General features: G+C 38.9%; 2 protein-coding genes across 4 annotated transcripts; one reads left to right on the plus strand and one right to left on the minus strand.

Annotated features, from left to right (window-relative positions):
* Positions 1-1,528: 1,528 nt before the first annotated feature.
* Positions 1,529-7,247, plus strand: LOC108667236. 3 transcript variants are annotated; one of them, XM_018154237.2, is made up of 8 exons: positions 1,531-2,382; positions 2,773-2,905; positions 3,483-3,557; positions 3,718-3,789; positions 4,564-4,646; positions 5,442-5,574; positions 5,935-6,025; positions 6,427-7,247. In XM_018154237.2, the coding sequence occupies exons 1-8, from the start codon at positions 2,340-2,342 to the stop codon at positions 6,607-6,609; spliced, it is 813 nt and encodes a 270-aa protein (XP_018009726.1). In that variant the 5' UTR covers positions 1,531-2,339; the 3' UTR covers positions 6,610-7,247. The 3 variants fall into 3 exon arrangements, with proteins under 3 accessions (XP_047740873.1, XP_018009726.1, XP_018009725.1); XM_018154236.2 differs by having other exon boundaries at positions 1,533-2,382; positions 2,761-2,905; XM_047884917.1 differs by lacking the exon at positions 3,718-3,789 and having other exon boundaries at positions 1,529-2,382; positions 2,761-2,905.
* LOC108667237 (ubiquitin-conjugating enzyme E2 variant 2) lies at positions 7,090-8,739 on the minus strand. Its single transcript, XM_018154238.2, has 2 exons — positions 8,621-8,739; positions 7,090-8,496 (listed from the first exon to the last, which is right to left on the minus strand). Exon 2 carries the CDS (start codon positions 8,492-8,494, stop codon positions 8,060-8,062), a length of 435 nt encoding a protein of 144 aa, XP_018009727.1. The 5' UTR covers positions 8,495-8,496; positions 8,621-8,739; the 3' UTR covers positions 7,090-8,059.
* Positions 8,740-17,885: the final 9,146 nt, after the last annotated feature.

Consider the following 17,885-nt stretch of genomic DNA (forward strand, 5'->3'; position numbering starts at 1 on the left):
TCCCATCTAATTTCTCTATACGTTTTTTTTCCACGGCTGTACTGAAAATTTATGTTTGGTCTCAAGGCTCAGCTTAATTGAAGAATTGCCTCGTACTCTTCAAAATGATTTTTATATTGATGGGAATTCTAGACTTCGTGGGCAAGTTTTGTAACGGTGCGCAGCAAGCCGTCTCGTTTCCTGTAAGGGTAACGGAAGTAAAGCGAACTCATGCCAGCAGTTTGCTTCTAGACATGACGGTGAAGGGAGGCCCTGCCTTCCCCTAGGGAAGAAATAACTCATGTGTACCCGAAACTTAACAACTCAGTGACCCTAATTTTAGGTGTAATATTGAGGAACAATCGTAATATACGAATTGAAAATACGTAGAATGAGAAGTCTAAGTGACCATCCCGAGACGAGTGATCTCATAATAAGCCCGGTGCATGTCGACTGTCGCTGCCGAATTGTCATTTCCGCCAAATCATTTATTGTGATGTCCTACGAGTTTTAATTTATTATTTGCATTATAAATTTTCCAAAAATGTGATAGAGCAGCGAATTTAAGCCACCATACATTTGAACTGACGATCCTCTGGTTACGCTGCCATGAAGATAACAGCCACGGTCGTTCAGAACATCCTGCTACTTGGTATGTGGTCACGTCTCATTCATAATATTCTCGTTTATGAACATTGCAAGCAAAGATATATTTTCTTTATTGATACCTGGTGATGAATCGGTTGATAGATTCGGGATGAGCTAAAATGTTTTAAGTAGAATCGTAGGAATCACTATTGCGACTGTTATATTATTGATAATATATTGAAATAGGTGTGCAACAAGGCATCAAGCCTTGCAGTTTTGTTCTGTGATCGATTTATTCATGAATTTTCGTAATTCGTATTGATAGAAAGTTATATGCATACGCTAATTCATACTTATCTATGTTCCTTTGTTTTTTCAAATTTGTTCGAAATAAAAAAAATTATTTGCACCTATTTTTGAAAACTAATTTCGGTGTGGGCAGCTTTGTTTGCAGCAGGGCCATCGGACGCGTGTCGAGCATCGAACAAGGCCGTCGGTGTGTGTCTGCATATCTTCCTAGAACTATGAATATTATTACCGCCGTGCGAGGCATGTAGTTGTTGGTAAGCTTGACTTATGTTAGATACTTGTACCGAATTTTATACGAGTAGCCTTAGGAGGTTCAATTTATGAAGACCATGACTTCGAATCCGTTGTCTTCACTTTCTTTAACTGTTTCCGTGACAGGTCAATAATTGCTTTCGTGTAATATTTTCTGCATTTATGATAGGCTCTTATTGGTTTCAAAATTATCTCTTCACTTTCGCTGATCAAAATTAAAAATATATATAACTCGGTACCCACTGCAGTGAGTGACAGAGCGCATTTTCTCGTCGACGAAAACGAGAAGTCATGGACGGACAGACAGGCGGACATGGCTAGCACAATAGTGCATTTTTTCCATAAATGAGAAAATGCGCTATAAATAACATTTTTCAAATATTCCACTACCCTGGGTCGATGAATTTGAATTCATTTGTAAAAGTTACACAACTTACATATATAGAGAGAAAGCTTCTTGAAGTGTACCACGTTGATTCTGATTTTAAGCAATCGTTTATTTTTCATTGTGTATACTTCTTACGTATTGCCGGGTGCAGTTGTACCCGCTCACAGGCTGTAGTCACTCCATTCGTTTTCATAGGGAAAAATGGATTTACTGTTGTGAAAATTGTAATGCACATTCCCATCTAATTTCTCTATACGTTTTTTTTCCACGGCTGTACTGAAAATTTATGTTTGGTCTCAAGGCTCAGCTTAATTGAAGAATTGCCTCGTACTCTTCAAAATGATTTTTATATTGATGGGAATTCTAGACTTCGTGGGCAAGTTTTGTAACGGTGCGCAGCAAGCCGTCTCGTTTCCTGTAAGGGTAACGGAAGTAAAGCGAACTCATGCCAGCAGTTTGCTTCTAGACATGACGGTGAAGGGAGGCCCTGCCTTCCCCTAGGGAAGAAATAACTCATGTGTACCCGAAACTTAACAACTCAGTGACCCTAATTTTAGGTGTAATATTGAGGAACAATCGTAATATACGAATTGAAAATACGTAGAATGAGAAGTCTAAGTGACCATCCCGAGACGAGTGATCTCATAATAAGCCCGGTGCATGTCGACTGGCGCTGCCGAATTGTCATTTCCGCCAAATCATTTATTGTGATGTCCTACGAGTTTTAATTTATTATTTGCATTATAAATTTTCCAAAAATGTGATAGAGCAGCGAATTTAAGCCACCATACATTTGAACTGACGATCCTCTGGTTACGCTGCCATGAAGATAACAGCCACGGTCGTTCAGAACATCCTGCTACTTGGTATGTGGTCACGTCTCATTCATAATATTCTCGTTTATGAACATTGCAAGCAAAGATATATTTTCTTTATTGATACCTGGTGATGAATCGGTTGATAGATTCGGGATGAGCTAAAATGTTTTAAGTAGAATCGTAGGAATCACTATTGCGACTGTTATATTATTGATAATATATTGAAATAGGTGTGCAACAAGGCATCAAGCCTTGCAGTTTTGTTCTGTGATCGATTTATTCATGAATTTTCGTAATTCGTATTGATAGAAAGTTATATGCATACGCTAATTCATACTTATCTATGTTCCTTTGTTTTTTCAAATTTGTTCGAAATAAAAAAAATTATTTGCACCTATTTTTGAAAACTAATTTCGGTGTGGGCAGCTTTGTTTGCAGCAGGGCCATCGGACGCGTGTCGAGCATCGAACAAGGCCGTCGGTGTGTGTCTGCATATCTTCCTAGAGAGAGATTTCATGCCACTTAAGGGCATCGTTTACCCATACTCAGCTCCTAACCTACACAGCATGAGGCAAGTCTGTATATTTCTGCTCCGTGCGTGTATTTCCGCAAACACAAAGTTCGTGCGCACTAACGGCAGATGTTTACCAGCATTCAAGCTCGACAGGACAGATAAATATCTACGTGAACTCGACCCCAATCAAATTCTTGTCGGGGATGGATATTTATTTTTCTACTAATTCATCTGCGTTCACATGGCAGCAGTGTAAGGGCTAACTTCCCTGAGTAACTATTGATTGATATTATTTAAGAAAATATTCACCGCGCAATAAAATATAATGTTGACCGTAGAAATTTTAACTGTAACTTGAAGTTTCTTGAGTTAATGTTGCTCATAACTTGCGTGTTCTTATATTGTTTATACGACAGAACGTAACCTTTAGATGAGAGTGGATGATTGATGAATTACTTCTATGCAGCTCGCGATGATTATGAATTATTGATGAATAATTTCTGCGTAAATCGCGATGGTGTGAATAACAAATGAATTATTTCCACTCATCTCGCGATGGGTACTATTAATAAAATGAATTATTTTCAAGCATCTAGCGACGAATGTGAATAATAAATGAATTATTTCGTCGCAGCTATCGCTACGACACGTCGGTGTCAGAGTTCAGTCGCGGGTGGGTGGAGGGACCAGCTCTCGAGCACTCCTGCAAGTGAGTGGCATCGCACACACCGAATTATGAAAATGTTTCTCAATATTCATCGAATTTGCTTGATTTTTCGAGCGATTAATTAGTTTTAGGATATAATTCGCTGTTTGACGGCGAGCTTTTGGGAGTTGGCTGATGGCGAGAATATTTTGTCCCTCACCAGGAGGCTGCGCGACGTTACTGACTGCTGCACGGAAATCCTGTTAGATTGCGACTCTGCCAGCGACTTCTTCAAGTACGTAGTCATGCGCTGTGCGTGCTTTGGTGTGATGAAATATCGAGGGAAAAACTAGTCGTTTAGGGGAAAATCTTAACGAATTATTTCTGCATTACGAAATAATGTGTGTCTGCTGTGCACGTGTGTCTGCTGTGCACGTGTGTCTGCTGTGCACGTGTGTCTGCTGTGCACGTGTGTCTGCTGTGCACGTGTGTGCCTGCTGTGCACGTGTGTCTGCTGTGCACGTGTGTGCCTGCTGTGCACGTGTGTCTGCTGTGCACGTGTGTGCCTGCTGTGCACGTGTGTGTCTGCTGTGCACGTGTGTGTCTGCTGTGCACGTGTGTGCCTGCTGTGCACGTGTGTCTGCTGTGCACGTGTGTGCCTGCTGTGCACGTGTGTCTGCTGTGCGCGTGTGTGCCTGCTGTGCACGTGTGTGTCTGCTGTGCACGTGTGCCTGCTGTGCACGTGTGTCTGCTGTGTACGTGTGTGTCTGCTGTGCACGTGTGTGTCTGCTTAGTATCCTTAGTATCCTTAGTATTTGTTTGGGACACAGCAGTCCCAGGCCACATGTGTCTGCTGTGCACGTGTGTGTCTGCTGTGCACGTGTGTGCCTGCTGTGCACGTGTGTGTCTGCTGTGCACGTGTGTCTGAAACATCGATGCTTCCCAGTAAGTACACAAGCCGTGTTCCTGTATATCTCTTGATGTTAGTGGCTTGTGGCTAACTATGTTCACAACGAGTCTTATTATCATTTTTATTTTTATTAGGCTTATTATTATACTTGTTGCGCAGGTTCCGACATTTACTTTCGGCCCTGGAGAAAGTGCATGACTTCCTCTGCGGGAATCCAGAATCCCGTAAATACAGATTCGTCGGTATGTTCATTTCGCTTTATACATAATAAGTGCTTTTACATATATTTATTAACACATAAGGGCGTTAATATTCATTAAAACTTTGAGGACGTTCATATTTTTTAACACTTATGGGCGTTCATATAAGAAAAGAAGATAAATGCTTCCTGTTTTGGCTACACTCATTCGGCTGGTCAACGTCGCAGTCTTCATTCAATCTTCTTCATTCAGAATGAATTCCTGTTAATTAGATCCGTTTATTAGCTGCTATAAGTGTAGCAAATTTTTTTTTATCGAAACATGTTCATGCGCAATTTGATAGTTTTCATACGTTAGTGGTTTGGAAATCGTAGCCCTAAATTGCAATATTATTAACCACTGGAGCGAAAATCGATTTTGTGTCATCACAAAAGGAGCCTTCAGTCGAGGTGGCGTGTCGATCAATTTTTTACACTCATCCTGTGCTCATTTTACCTCATTTGTAAAATCTTCTAACTTCTGCCTCCGATCTAAACGCTTATGAACTAATTCTTGCTGGCTACTGCGTCACTTTATTTCGATCGTATTAGCGTTTTGGAATTTTGAACGAACTGCCGTGTTAGATATTTTTCATGGATCTTCGTGCTAGATATTTTGTGACCGTCACTTTATCAATGTTCTAACTTAGAACGGTACTTCTAACTAACCTTCGACTATTTCTAGCCGTATTTTTTGGTCAATTTGCCTCCATGATTGAATTGAAGCTGTTAAAAATAAAATGTTAATAAAATACCTACTAATTTGTTCGACTTGTATAAAAGCAAAATTTTGTTGCAGAATTCCTTCAGACGATTGAATGCGCCGAGAAAGCACGTGTAGAAACATACCCGAACACTTGTCACCGCCACAACGTCACTGCTAATGTCTGGAACAAAATCTTCCGCCTTGAGATCGGATCTGAAATATGCGAGTGAGTTGAGCGCTGGGTGACATTATAAACTTTTATGTCGCTCTGTCATGAAGGTTCATAATCACGCACTTCATTATAATTGTTCATTGACATAGAAGTCATAGATGATGATACACAAAGAAATTCTCCACCTTGTTTGAAGTTTTGATGTCTAGAAGATCAAAGTAGGTTGCACAATTTTTTCCGGGAACACAGTTTTTCTTACCATAATTTTCGGATACAATAATGATTAGTACAAACATTTATGCATAGGCTATTCATGCTTTGCAGCAACTTCAGGTTGGTAAGTTTTGAGAATTGTGATCACGGGTATGTTGATGTATTTTAAATATGTGCATGAAAATATGCCTTCACCTGCAGCTCGCTCACAACACAACGGGCATGTCTGCTGGAGAACGGCGACCTTCTTCACTACTGTAGGAAGGAGACCAAAGTAGACATTTACACGCAGGTCAGCTTGCGTTTTGTTCAACTATGAGTTTACATCATCGATTTTTCTTACTCAAGCTAGCTGATTTTTCTTACTTTAGTCAGGCGTTCATCCTTAAGATGACGCCAAATTAAGAAGTCGTTCAAATTTTTAATTAGTTTGCATATACTTTATATGAACCAGTAATACCCAGTTCGCGCGACTCAAGCCATTGTAGTCAGTCCAGGACTTCTGGAATTTTATTACACGGTTGAAACATTAAGTATTTTGGAGGTATTCCGATTGGGGAGCTAGGCACCTTCGGCTGCCAGATTCACATATACGCGCTTGAGATTCATAAAGTGAGATTTAGGTATGACTTTACCATATTTGATCTTCTTGTTCTTTGCGAGTGGGTGTGTACAGTCAATATACTCTGCCAGGTCTCGGGACTGTTTTTGTGGCACTGGTGCGGCACACCTCTGCTGCCGGGCGCCAACAACTTGCCACACGACAGGCTCCCCGGCAGCGCTACATGGACATCAGCCGCCACAGCTCCTACCTCTGCAGCAGTTACCCTTGTCATCTCCTGCACGCTTATAGCCTACGCCTATATTTATGATTAAGCCGTCATTACCCACCATCCCTTCATAGCAGTAATATCATCATCTGTAAGCACAGTATATTGTCCTGTCATCAAAGATTAGTTTTTAGTCAAGTGATGAACCACCAAAGAATGAGTAAGACTCAGCCCAGTTTAATATGTTAAAAATTCCCCTAACAAATTAAGTTCCATCCAAGCTATTTAAAACTTTATGGTAACACTTATATGGTAACATCATCAGGTTGCTCAGATGTTTTTTTTTTTTTTTGCGGATTAAGTGTAATAACGAGGCTCTTCCTCAATCCAATGTTCCCAAGTACTACTTGCTTGCGACACACATAATCTTTACCAGTATACCTATTATATTGACCATCAACACAAACATCGCCGCGATAATTTAAAACTCTATGTATGTATTTCAACTTTTTGAAGCGTTTCTCGTGGTGAAACTGAATAATTCAAGACTGCAATGAATCTCAGGGAGAATAATTGAGGTTAGTCATTTGAGTCTTGAAAACTTTTACTGAACAAGTTACGCTCCACATGCAAACACATCGGATGAATAACTGGGTCGTAGTAAATTATGCACGCAATTTACTTTGGACTGCATTGTATTCCAAATTAGCAACTCGAGCGGTTTTCAATAAATTGAAGCAGAAATACATGCAACGTACCAAGTCCTGGGATAGATTAAAAATAATGGTATGATATATCGAAAAGAGAATCGCTAGACTGTGAATAACGTTCTTTTGATCGTACAAATTTTAAGCGATGCATAGAGGATACTTATCCCGTGGACGTTTTACGGTAGTGACAGTTGATTGCCTATACTGCGGAACAAATCGGGTGGTTCTGAGCCCATTGCCTGACGTCCAGACAAACCACGAAGCTCTTGAACAATAGCTGATTCTCATTCTAGCAACAAAAAAAAAATTTGCTAGAATAGCTGACTCGCATTTTAGCAAAAAGCGATTGCCAAAGGTGTTGGCTAACAAACGGCCCAAGTGTCAGTTCAAGAACCCCCCCCCCTCACAATAAATATAATCGTATACCCCATGATTTGAACAGTAATATATTTCGAAGCATTTATTATTGATGGAAAATTGTGTTGTCAACCTTTCCTCGACACTTATTGCATCAGTCAAGATAGAGAATCTACCAAGAGTGTGACCATTTGACTTGGCTAGAAATGATATGCGCGACAGGTTTGCACGGGAATTGAGGTAGGTATACCAGATGCTCTATTTTCATCATTTAGATTACGCACAGGATTTGCATTGACGTATGGTGACAACTTGAAGTTTTTAAGGTTGTTCGACATTCTCAGGTGATATGAAATTGGTGTATTTTATTACCAAATGAAGGATCCTCCTTGCATTCAAGCAATTACAAATTCATGAATGAACAGCTAGCAGACGCCACATATGTACGTTTCCCGGTAAAATGGCCACTTGTCATCAACTACGCTAACGCTAATAAAAGGTTCCCTCAGGAGGCTGAGCAAGTTTCATGTTCTCTTTCTGAGTCATTAGTCTCCTGAGCTCGTGTAGGACGGTCTTAATGGTGTACGACCTCTGCCATCGTAACAAAACACAAACTTGCCGCTTATCCACAACTCCAGTTTGACTGTTAACTCCTTGCATGTTGATTCGATTGACAAAAGAAATACTAGGAGGTTGATCTGGATAATTGGGTCCACATTGAATTTTGAGCGAGTACATGCGGTTCTCAAAATTGGTACGAGGAGGACCGATGATCATGCCTGTCCAGTGGCTGAGGCTCATGTCGGAGTCGTCTTCAAGGCCCCAGCTGATGGTGCCATCACCAACACCCTTCTGTCCTGCTTCTAGCTCCTCCAGGAGTCTGAAGTTGCGAGGAACAACGGGCTGGTGTGTCGCGGACGTCATGCCTAAAATACATACACATGAAATTAGTTGTTAAATAAGCATAGAGGTATTAATTTATGACTAGGTATATGATTAAGAAGTTAGACAAATTTTGTAAATAAAGATGAACATTTAAGGGCATCTTACCTGATCAGAAGCTCAGCCTCAACTCAATGAAGCGTCTTCCACTGCGAAGTAATTGAGCAAAAGGCAAACTGATGAAATTAAAAAATTTCTTTGATGGGTAAACTTAATAAAATGACATTTAAAAGACTATACACAATTAAAATAAGTTTGCAAGTGCTGCTCTGCAAAAAAAAAAAAAAGATTGGGATTATATATGTGATAGATTTTCTGATAATGTCAACCGATATTATTGAATTGACTTGATGCTCAGTTTTATCAATACCAGATTCTTCTCAAGCTTGCTTGTGCACACTAGGTAACATGTTAGGTTTTGATTCCTTGGTTATGATTGAACATATTCAGAACACTGAGAACTGCAATTGCATTTGTTGAAAACTATGGTAAAGCTGAAGGAAATTTTCGACTAGTAGAGGAATGTTTCAATTGCTCCACTTCTTGAAACTCTTTTCCACCCCTTCTTTGATTTTAATTAGGTACTTATGAGCTGTACACCTAATGTACCTATTCAATTTCAATTTTATAAATTTTAAAACATTTTCTACAACCAGAAAGTGGATTCCAGCTTTAACTGATTATTTTTTTAACCAATACTGGCTTTCTGGTGACATTTTATTTGTTTTTCCAGGTCAAGCTAAAATTCACCATCTGAGTAGCACTTATGTCACAGCTGCCAGGTTTAAAGATAGAAGTGCCTTCACAATAAAATGTAAATAAGACAGTGCCTTCATCATTCAGGACCCTCACTATTTTAAAAGGCAATGAGGTGCTCACTATCAAGACTCAAAAATATACATTTTCACATTTTTTGAGTTGACAAATAACTTTCTAAGTTATGAAATAATTTTTGTTCTGAGAATCTGTGTGCATAAAAATCAATCAATTTTCTGTTGCACAAACAAGTTAATTAAAATATATTGTTCTACCAAAAGTGCTTCTTCACACCGTAACTACCATGTTAATGTGGCCAAGCGTTTGGTTTTTCACTGCATTATTCACCAGCAGGCACTGTGTGGCAAATATATGGATTTATCTTCTGTGATGGAACCTGTCGTTTCAATAGTAAACTACATTCATTCTCAGACTTTACCAATATTAGTTTCGTGCTTTCTTGGAGGAGATAGAAGCAGAATATCCAGATTTACCCTATCACACTTTCGTTTGTTGGCTTACCTGTGGCAAGGTGTTGTCACAATATTTTGAACTCTGAGCAGAAATTGAAATTTTCCTGAATGAAAAGAATCAACCTCAGCTGCTACTTAAATTGGAAATCAGACGTTTGGAAAAAAAACTATTTTTGTTAGAGACCCAGTTGATGAGGAACTGTTTCAAGCACTTTCCATGTTGTGAAAAGTTTGAGCAAGAAACTCAATTTTCATTCCCAAGAAGAGATTTGCACAAGGCATTATTTGCAATCAGAAACAGAAATTTCAAGAACGTTTAGCTGATCTTGATGCATCAGCAGCAATTAAAGATTTTTCAAAATCCATTTCATTGTGCCATTGAAGATTTGCCATCTCAACTTCAATTTGAAGTACCATAATTGATCTGCAAGCCAATGACACATTGAAGGACAGATCCAGAGAAGGTAAGCTGATTGACTTTTACAAGTGTCTGCCAAGCAATGAATATGCTCATCTACAAGTCTTTGCTTGTGATTTTATTTTCATTTTTGGCACTGTAACCTATTAATGTGAACAAACATTTCTAAGATGAAGTATGTCAAGTCTAGCTACAGGGCAGCCTTATCTGACCCAGGTCTCATAGTGTGGCATTAAAGTTGTTGTAATCACCCATCACTGGTCATTGAGTCATTGAACATGCATTTGCTAGTCATCGGTCGGTAGGTTTTCCGGTCAAAAACTTTGGAAGCGCTGGTTGTTAGGTCATTACTATGGAATTCTTAAGAAGCTATTCTTGTAGTTGAATATATTATTAGTACCAGATGAAAGTGATGAAAAATCAGTGGATCAGTTGAATTATACAATAATTCTTCAGTCTATTATTGTCTTATGAGTTACAACTTATGTTTGCATCAGCACTCACATGCCATAACATTCTCTGCTTACTGCAAGCCTAATGTAACGGACATAACTGCCTAAAATTTCTAAAACATGGATGACACTTTTACATAAAAGAATAAACCATGCTTGAACTAGTACAAGGTTGACCAATGAGATGCTCTTTTTTGCAGATGTATCTTGTTGGTTGTCTGTGACATCACTGATCTCAGTGACGTCACGTCCATTGACCAATAGCCAAAATGCGATCAAACCAGTCAAACAATCCATCATGGGAATGACGGGATTGTTTACGTTTTTTGATCTCGGAGACATAACAAGAGAGCTAAATTGAAAGATTACTTAGTTTTTATTGATCTCCTTATGATTCATTTAAATTTGTAGGGTAAAGTGAAATAATATTGACTTATCATTTATAAAAGGCATTTGGTTAGATTAAATTAATCAATTTCCAGATTAAATTAACAATTCATTGGAACCTAATACACATTAACTGTCACAAGTTTATATTCCAATTTGTCATAGTCAGGGTTGGTGATTTTTTTATTGTTTTAAAAAATCAAAAATCATCTATTGTTTTTATTTTTTCATGATTTATTTATTTATTTATTTTTTTACTTTTTTCAGCTTTTTTGTCTTTTTGAAATGTTATTTTTTATGTTGCAATTAGCCTACTAACAATAATAGTATATAGATCATAATGGATGGCTAAAAAGGGCACTTATTGCCTTCAATAATGGCCAACAGGCCAAGGTGGTGTTTACCACTTTCGGATTTTTGGGTAAACAATTATTGGGTAACAATTATCAATAGATCTACTAGTTTCATGTCCTATAAAGAGGGTTGGTGATTTTTTTATTTTTTTTTAATAAAAATAAAAATAAAAAATCAATTTTTTTTCATTTTTTCATGATTTTTTTTATTTATTTGATTTTTTCAGTTTTTTTGTCTTTTTGAAGTGTTATTTTTTATGTTGCAATTAGCCTACTAACAATAACAGTATATGGATCATAATGGATGGCTAAAAAGGGCACTTATTGCCTTCAATAATGGCCAACAGGCCAAGGTGGTATTCACCACTTAGGGATTTTTGGGTAAACAATTATTGTTAAGTCTATTCATTAGCTTTGTTTTGTATGGAGTAAGGTAATGAGCTAAATATTGACCATTTAACTGGCTTCAATATACAAAAACACTTCAGGAATGCAGATCTTTTAAACGTTGAATAATCACATAACAGATAGGTAGCATGATAGCACAGTGCACAGCACTATCAATACGGTAGATCTACTAGTTTTATGTCCTATAAATCTACCAAACTCTACCCTCTATACACACCGATTAATAGTGACTGAGTGACTGACTGCACTGCTCCCATTTAATTCAGACCATAAACCAATAGTAAACATAAACTGAATGATAACCAAACAAACCTCATGCGACTTGAAACGAGACTTAAGTAATGAGAAAGCTAACACGTTTGAAATAAACATGTGCACAATTCAAATATTTTATATCCATTCACTGCCTTTAATTATTTTATATATAGTCTTATAATTGTAATTGTTTTGTTTCTAGATTTAAATTCACATATTTGAAGATTGAAATTAAATATTTTAATTAGAATACTCGTATTAGGTGGAAAATCTTCCTAATTGCCTAAAAGGTCAATACAATCTCAACCTATCAATATACAGGGTGGGGCAGAACTGATTGAGCAGTTTTGAGGTAAAATAAAAGAGTAATGGAGGTACATAAAGAGGAAAGTTTATTTTCCTAGAGGTTAGCATAACATACCATTTAGAATACTTATGTTTTGAAAACAATATCTGGAAGATGAGGGTCGTAAGCTGCAACACACTGTTGGAGTCATTCTCAGAGGAGAGAGTAACCATAACAGAGAATTCCGATTGCTATGCTGCAATGTTGCAAAATTTCTTGCAGCCCATGATGGAAAACATTGTTGAAAATGAAGCATTGGGAGACGTGTGGTTCCAGCAGGATGGGGCTACAGCTCACACAGCCCAAATGTCACTCAATGTTTTGAAACGCATGTTCTCCGACTCTGAGGGGTGATTTATAGTGGCCTGCAAGGTCACCTGCTATGAGCATTTAAATATGATGAATATTTTTTTTACTACAGACCTTAGCAGAAGTAACTTTTCAAAATATTGTTTTTCACCACTTTTTTCAGAAATTTTTCAAAGCTAGTGAATGTAGTATTTTTGAACTTCCTTTATAGGTACTACATAGATAGGAAAAATGTTGACGTTTACGCCACTATATTTGGTTTTGCAATATTCCAATTAGTTTTGCTACTAAAACAGTTTTACGCCGTGTTGGAGGACTGTCCCAAGTTACCCCGCCCGTCCCGAGTAGCCCTGGTTGACGGTACCATTTAGAATACTTATGTTTTGAAAACAATATCTGGAAGATGGTGGCTGTTAGCTGCAACACACTGTTGGAGTGGTTCTCATAGGAGGGAGTTACCGAGACAGTGAATTCTGAAGGCTATGCTGCAATGTTGCAGAATTTCTTGCATCCCAGGATAGAACATTATGGAAATGAAGCTTTGGGAGACGCGTGGTTCCAGCAGGATGGGGCTACAGCCAGGCATGGAATATATCTAGTTGGCAAGCCGCCACTGGATTTTTTGAGCCGTGGTTATATGGATTTGCCAGCCGCAATTCCATTTCTTGGAGCTGTTAATTCCATATTTGGGCCATGAAAAGCCATTTACGAGCAGCAAACTTATTTTCAAAGTCTTGTGCATGTGTTACCCAAAATCTTTAATTTTACCCTAAAACAGTCATCAAACAGACACACTAACATTTGCCTTGACTTTAGTGGCAACTGAACACATGATATTGCAATCTGACCACTCTGACATGACTGCAAGGAAACATTTTGGATGTTGAAATGGGTCGCCCGCCAAAGACCACCACAACCCTGGATGTAATGGACCATCATGATTCCTGCCTTCCAGAATGTAGCCTCCAACACTTCTGGACAATCATATAGGCAGCCAAAAGCCACCAGACAGAATGAATCAATTGTATTAGACCAATCAGCCTTCAGGAGAAACAGCCGGCAATCGAATGGCCTAGCATAGTCCGCTGTACCGCAAAAAAAATTCTGCACCACTTGGACATAGCACGCCGGAGCCTTGCAGCAAATGTGATATCCGCCACCAAGCAATCCATATCTAGGCCGTGCATCAAACCAGCCCTCGGTCAAATGCCTGCGGGTCAAAGGCTCCAGCCGAGCACTAACCCAACCTAACCTAACCTGACCAAGCCAGTTGCACAGCTCTTTTGACTGACAGCCTGGTGGTGCATGGCAGGTTTTATGCAAGGCTGGAGGAGGGCAAAGCCAAGTGGTTGCACGCTGTTGCGCTAAAGTTTCAGTTTGAGCAGTGGTCAGAGTATGAAGTGATACTTTGATGCAACATTCAGTGGTGGACAGCCATTCCACTCTAGGCTATTTGACCATTCCACTCTAGGCTATTTGTCTAGGGCAGTGGTTCCCAAACTTTTTCAGGCTGGCGCCCCCTTTGGCTTCCTAAGTGAATTTCTAGCGCCCCCACAGACACAAATAAAATCATGCGCCTCTTTCTATGAAATTTAGTACACTGCAATTTTAAAAGATAACGGTTAAACACAAATGTGTATTTCACAAATAAAACCCCTTTTAATGAACCAATATGTTTTTCAGCTGTTGTAACTTTCAGTACCAGAAACCGAGGACGTCTCGGGCAAATTTACGGCCCGGACTCGTGGCCGGTCTCACGACCAATCTCCAAATTCAATTATCAAGTAATATCTCCCAAACTAATGAACGCAGCTCAATAAAACTTGGAACATGTATTCATCAGAACTTAACGGTGATGTTTAGCATGCGAAAATTTTTTAAATATCACCTTCATTCGTGAGTTATATTGCGATACAGGCCAAAATTCGCAGTGATCGAAGAATTTCTTCCAAACTACTGAACAGATTTGAACGAACATTTGAATAAACATTCCTAACTACCAAATGGTGTTTTTAGATTCTAAATTTTTTTATTTTACCTTCGTTTGCGAGATTTTTTTTCATCACCGTCATTCATGATTTCACACTTCCTTATTCGCTTTCATTCGCAAGTTATACAGATATAGGAGGAACGACCGGCTTTTCTACCAGCTGGTTTAACCAAGAGCCGTTTACGTATAGCCGTATAACTCGCAGACGAATGCAAAGCAAAAACATGTGACTCAGTATTCACTGCAGTGAGTGACAGAGAGCGCATTTTCTCGTCATCGACGAAAACTTGAGGTCACGGACGGACAGACAGACAGATAGACAGACAGACGGACATAGCGAGCACATTAGTGCATTTTTTCCTTTAAATGAGAAAAAGCGCTAAAAATTGTAACGAGCTAAACATCACCGTTGCTGAGGTTAGGTATTAAAATACTAAATATCGTTCAAATCTGTTCAGTAGTTTGGAAGAAATTTCTAGATTACTGCGAATTTAAGCACGTATTTGCTGCTTAAATAACAAATGACACTCGCGAACGAAGAAACACTTGAAAAAATTTTCACGAGCTAAACATCACCGTTCGGTAGTTAGGACTGTAAATTCAAAATTTCGTTCGAATCTGTTCAGTAGTTTGGAAGAAATTACTTGATCACTGTGAAGAAATTCCTCGATCACCTTGATCACTTTCGGCCCGTATTTCCATATAACTATGGCAAAAACAATTGAAGGCAAAATTTAAAAAAAAATTTACGAGCTTTACATTACCGTTAGGTCCTAATGAACACGTGTACCAAGTTTCATCAAGTTAAGTTCATTAGTTTGAGAGATATTCCTTGATCATTGAATTTGGAAATTGGCCGTGTGACCGGCCGTTAATTTGTCGGAGACATAAACCCAGGAGAGGTTAAAAATATAACTCAGTACTCACTGCAGTGAGTGACAGAGAGCGCATTTTCTTGTTGACGAAAACGTGAAGTCACGGACGGACAGACAGGCAGACAGGCGGACAGACGGACAGACAGACGGACGGACATGGCGAGCATAATAGTGCATTTTTTCCATAAATGAGAAAATGCGCTAAAAAGAGATCTGGGTAAAAAAACCATCGCTGGGAGTCATGAGCTGCATGTGATAGTGTACAAATCGTCAAACAAACTTTCGAACTTTGACTTCGGACTGCCACCCCCTTGTCGCCCTTTTCTTCTTTACTGCCCCCCAAAATCTTTCCACCGCCCCTAGGGGGGCGATATCGCCCACTTTGGGAACCACTGGTCTAGGGGGTGTAGAGCTCAAAATATTCAAAGCAGAACGATGTCAAGGATCAGTTGCGGATAGCAGGTTCCATTCACGGCTGATTGGTGGGTGTCTGGATAGATCCAAGGCGTTCAATTTGGGGCTTATTGGTGCACAAAATTGGTTGTGCATGGCTGCACTCCCATTGAAATGATGTGTTTGCAAAGTGCAAACCGTGATTTTTCCAATCAAACAAAAATACATGACACCAGAGCCACAAATTTCATATCTACTGAAATTCTATGATATTAGAGCCACGATATTTCAGAAAGAAATAAGGCTTTTCCAGCCCTGGCTATAGCTCACACAGCCTGAATGTTGTTGTTTGTTGCAACCATCACGCTTGCCGTGGGGGAGCTCTGGTGGTGGGTGGGCCCCTGGCACTGGAAGAGAAGCAAGATGGGTGAAGGCTTGTCCCACAGTGAGGAGATGCTGAGAGACGTGGGGAAAGGCGGGGCAGACGAAAAGATGCTGAACCGACTGGAGGGGATCCCTGCACTCCGGGCAAGCGGAGCTATGGGAGCGTCCGATCCTGGCGGTATAGGACGCCAGGGAGCTGCAGTATCCCGAGCGGAGCTGGGATAGCGCTGTGCGGTAGGGGCGGGGGAGTGAGGTCTCCACTGATGCGATTAGCGGTGGCGGGGCTGCAAGTACGGCGTTTATTGCGTTGTTACTGGGGGTAATCTTAGGGCAGACCAAACTCATGTGTTTCAGCTCACAATTATATAATTTTCTATTTCATTCATTTATTATTTTAACTTATTACAAACATGGTTATTATTTGTCCTATGTTTTTTGTCTCGTTTCAGGTATTGAACGACCCCATAAACCTAAATTAATGCAGGCACAATAAACTTATCTTGAGTTATCAGACAATCCTGAAACTTGCACCGCCATCACCAGTTGGTGAGTTGGCTGTTTAGTCTGCACTTTAGTTATCAATTATTTAATTATCAATTATTTAATTACCAATTATGTCTAATGTACATATTTTAGGCTGATTTTGGTTCTCATTCATTCTATTGTCATTTATTGTTATAATGGTTCTTTTCATGTCTGTCAGTTTGATTAATTTTTAGTGTGATGCTTTTGTTGCAATAATTACTTTAATTATTATCTCAAATCATTTTTGCACCTGAACATTTTGCATTTTGAAAATTTTGCATTTGCTCTTGACTGTTTCAACTCTATAATATATTCCTTAATTCACTCCTATTTTGTTGTTCATGTTTAAAGTCAAATTAACTTCACTAAATTCCCTCACATAGCAAATATATTACAATTTCTCTTATCGCTTGTATATTTATGTTTATTTGTTTGTTTCAGTTGCTGTGTGTATCGCTCCACCCATAGTTTCATAACCCATAGTTTCATATTCCATTGTTTCATAGTTCTATAGTCCTAAATTATCTTGTTTATTGATCCAAATCTAATTATGAGTTTGGCAAACTATTTCTTATTGTATAAAATTTTAACATATTGGCTTTTCTTTTAATAAATGAAAATAATACTCAAAAGCAAATCCCTAAGTAATTCATTAATTCCTGTTTTTCTGTGACGAGCACTATAAGAGTACCGTCAACCGGGGCAACTTGGGACTGGCGGGGTAACTCAGGACAGTCCTCCAACACGGCGTAAAACTGTTATAGTAGCAAAACTAATTGGAATATTGCAAAACTAAAAATAGTGGCATAAACGTCGACATTTTTCCTATCTATGTGGTATAAAGGAAGTCAAAAAATACTACATTTACTAGCTTTGAAAAATTCCAGAAAAAAATGGTGAAAAATGCTATTTTGAAAAGTTACTTCTGCTAAGGTCTGGAGCAAAAAAAATATTCGCCGTATTAAAAAACTTTACTTGCATAAAAGTTGCACCCAGGTGTCGGCTTCATAACGTAAGTGACGGAATTTACCTATCTCATTCCAAAAAAA

Source organism: Hyalella azteca, unplaced genomic scaffold (genome assembly GCF_000764305.2).
Source record: "Hyalella azteca isolate HAZT.00-mixed unplaced genomic scaffold, Hazt_2.0.2 contig16463, whole genome shotgun sequence".
In the NCBI taxonomy this organism is placed as follows: Eukaryota; Metazoa; Arthropoda; class Malacostraca; order Amphipoda; family Hyalellidae; genus Hyalella; species Hyalella azteca.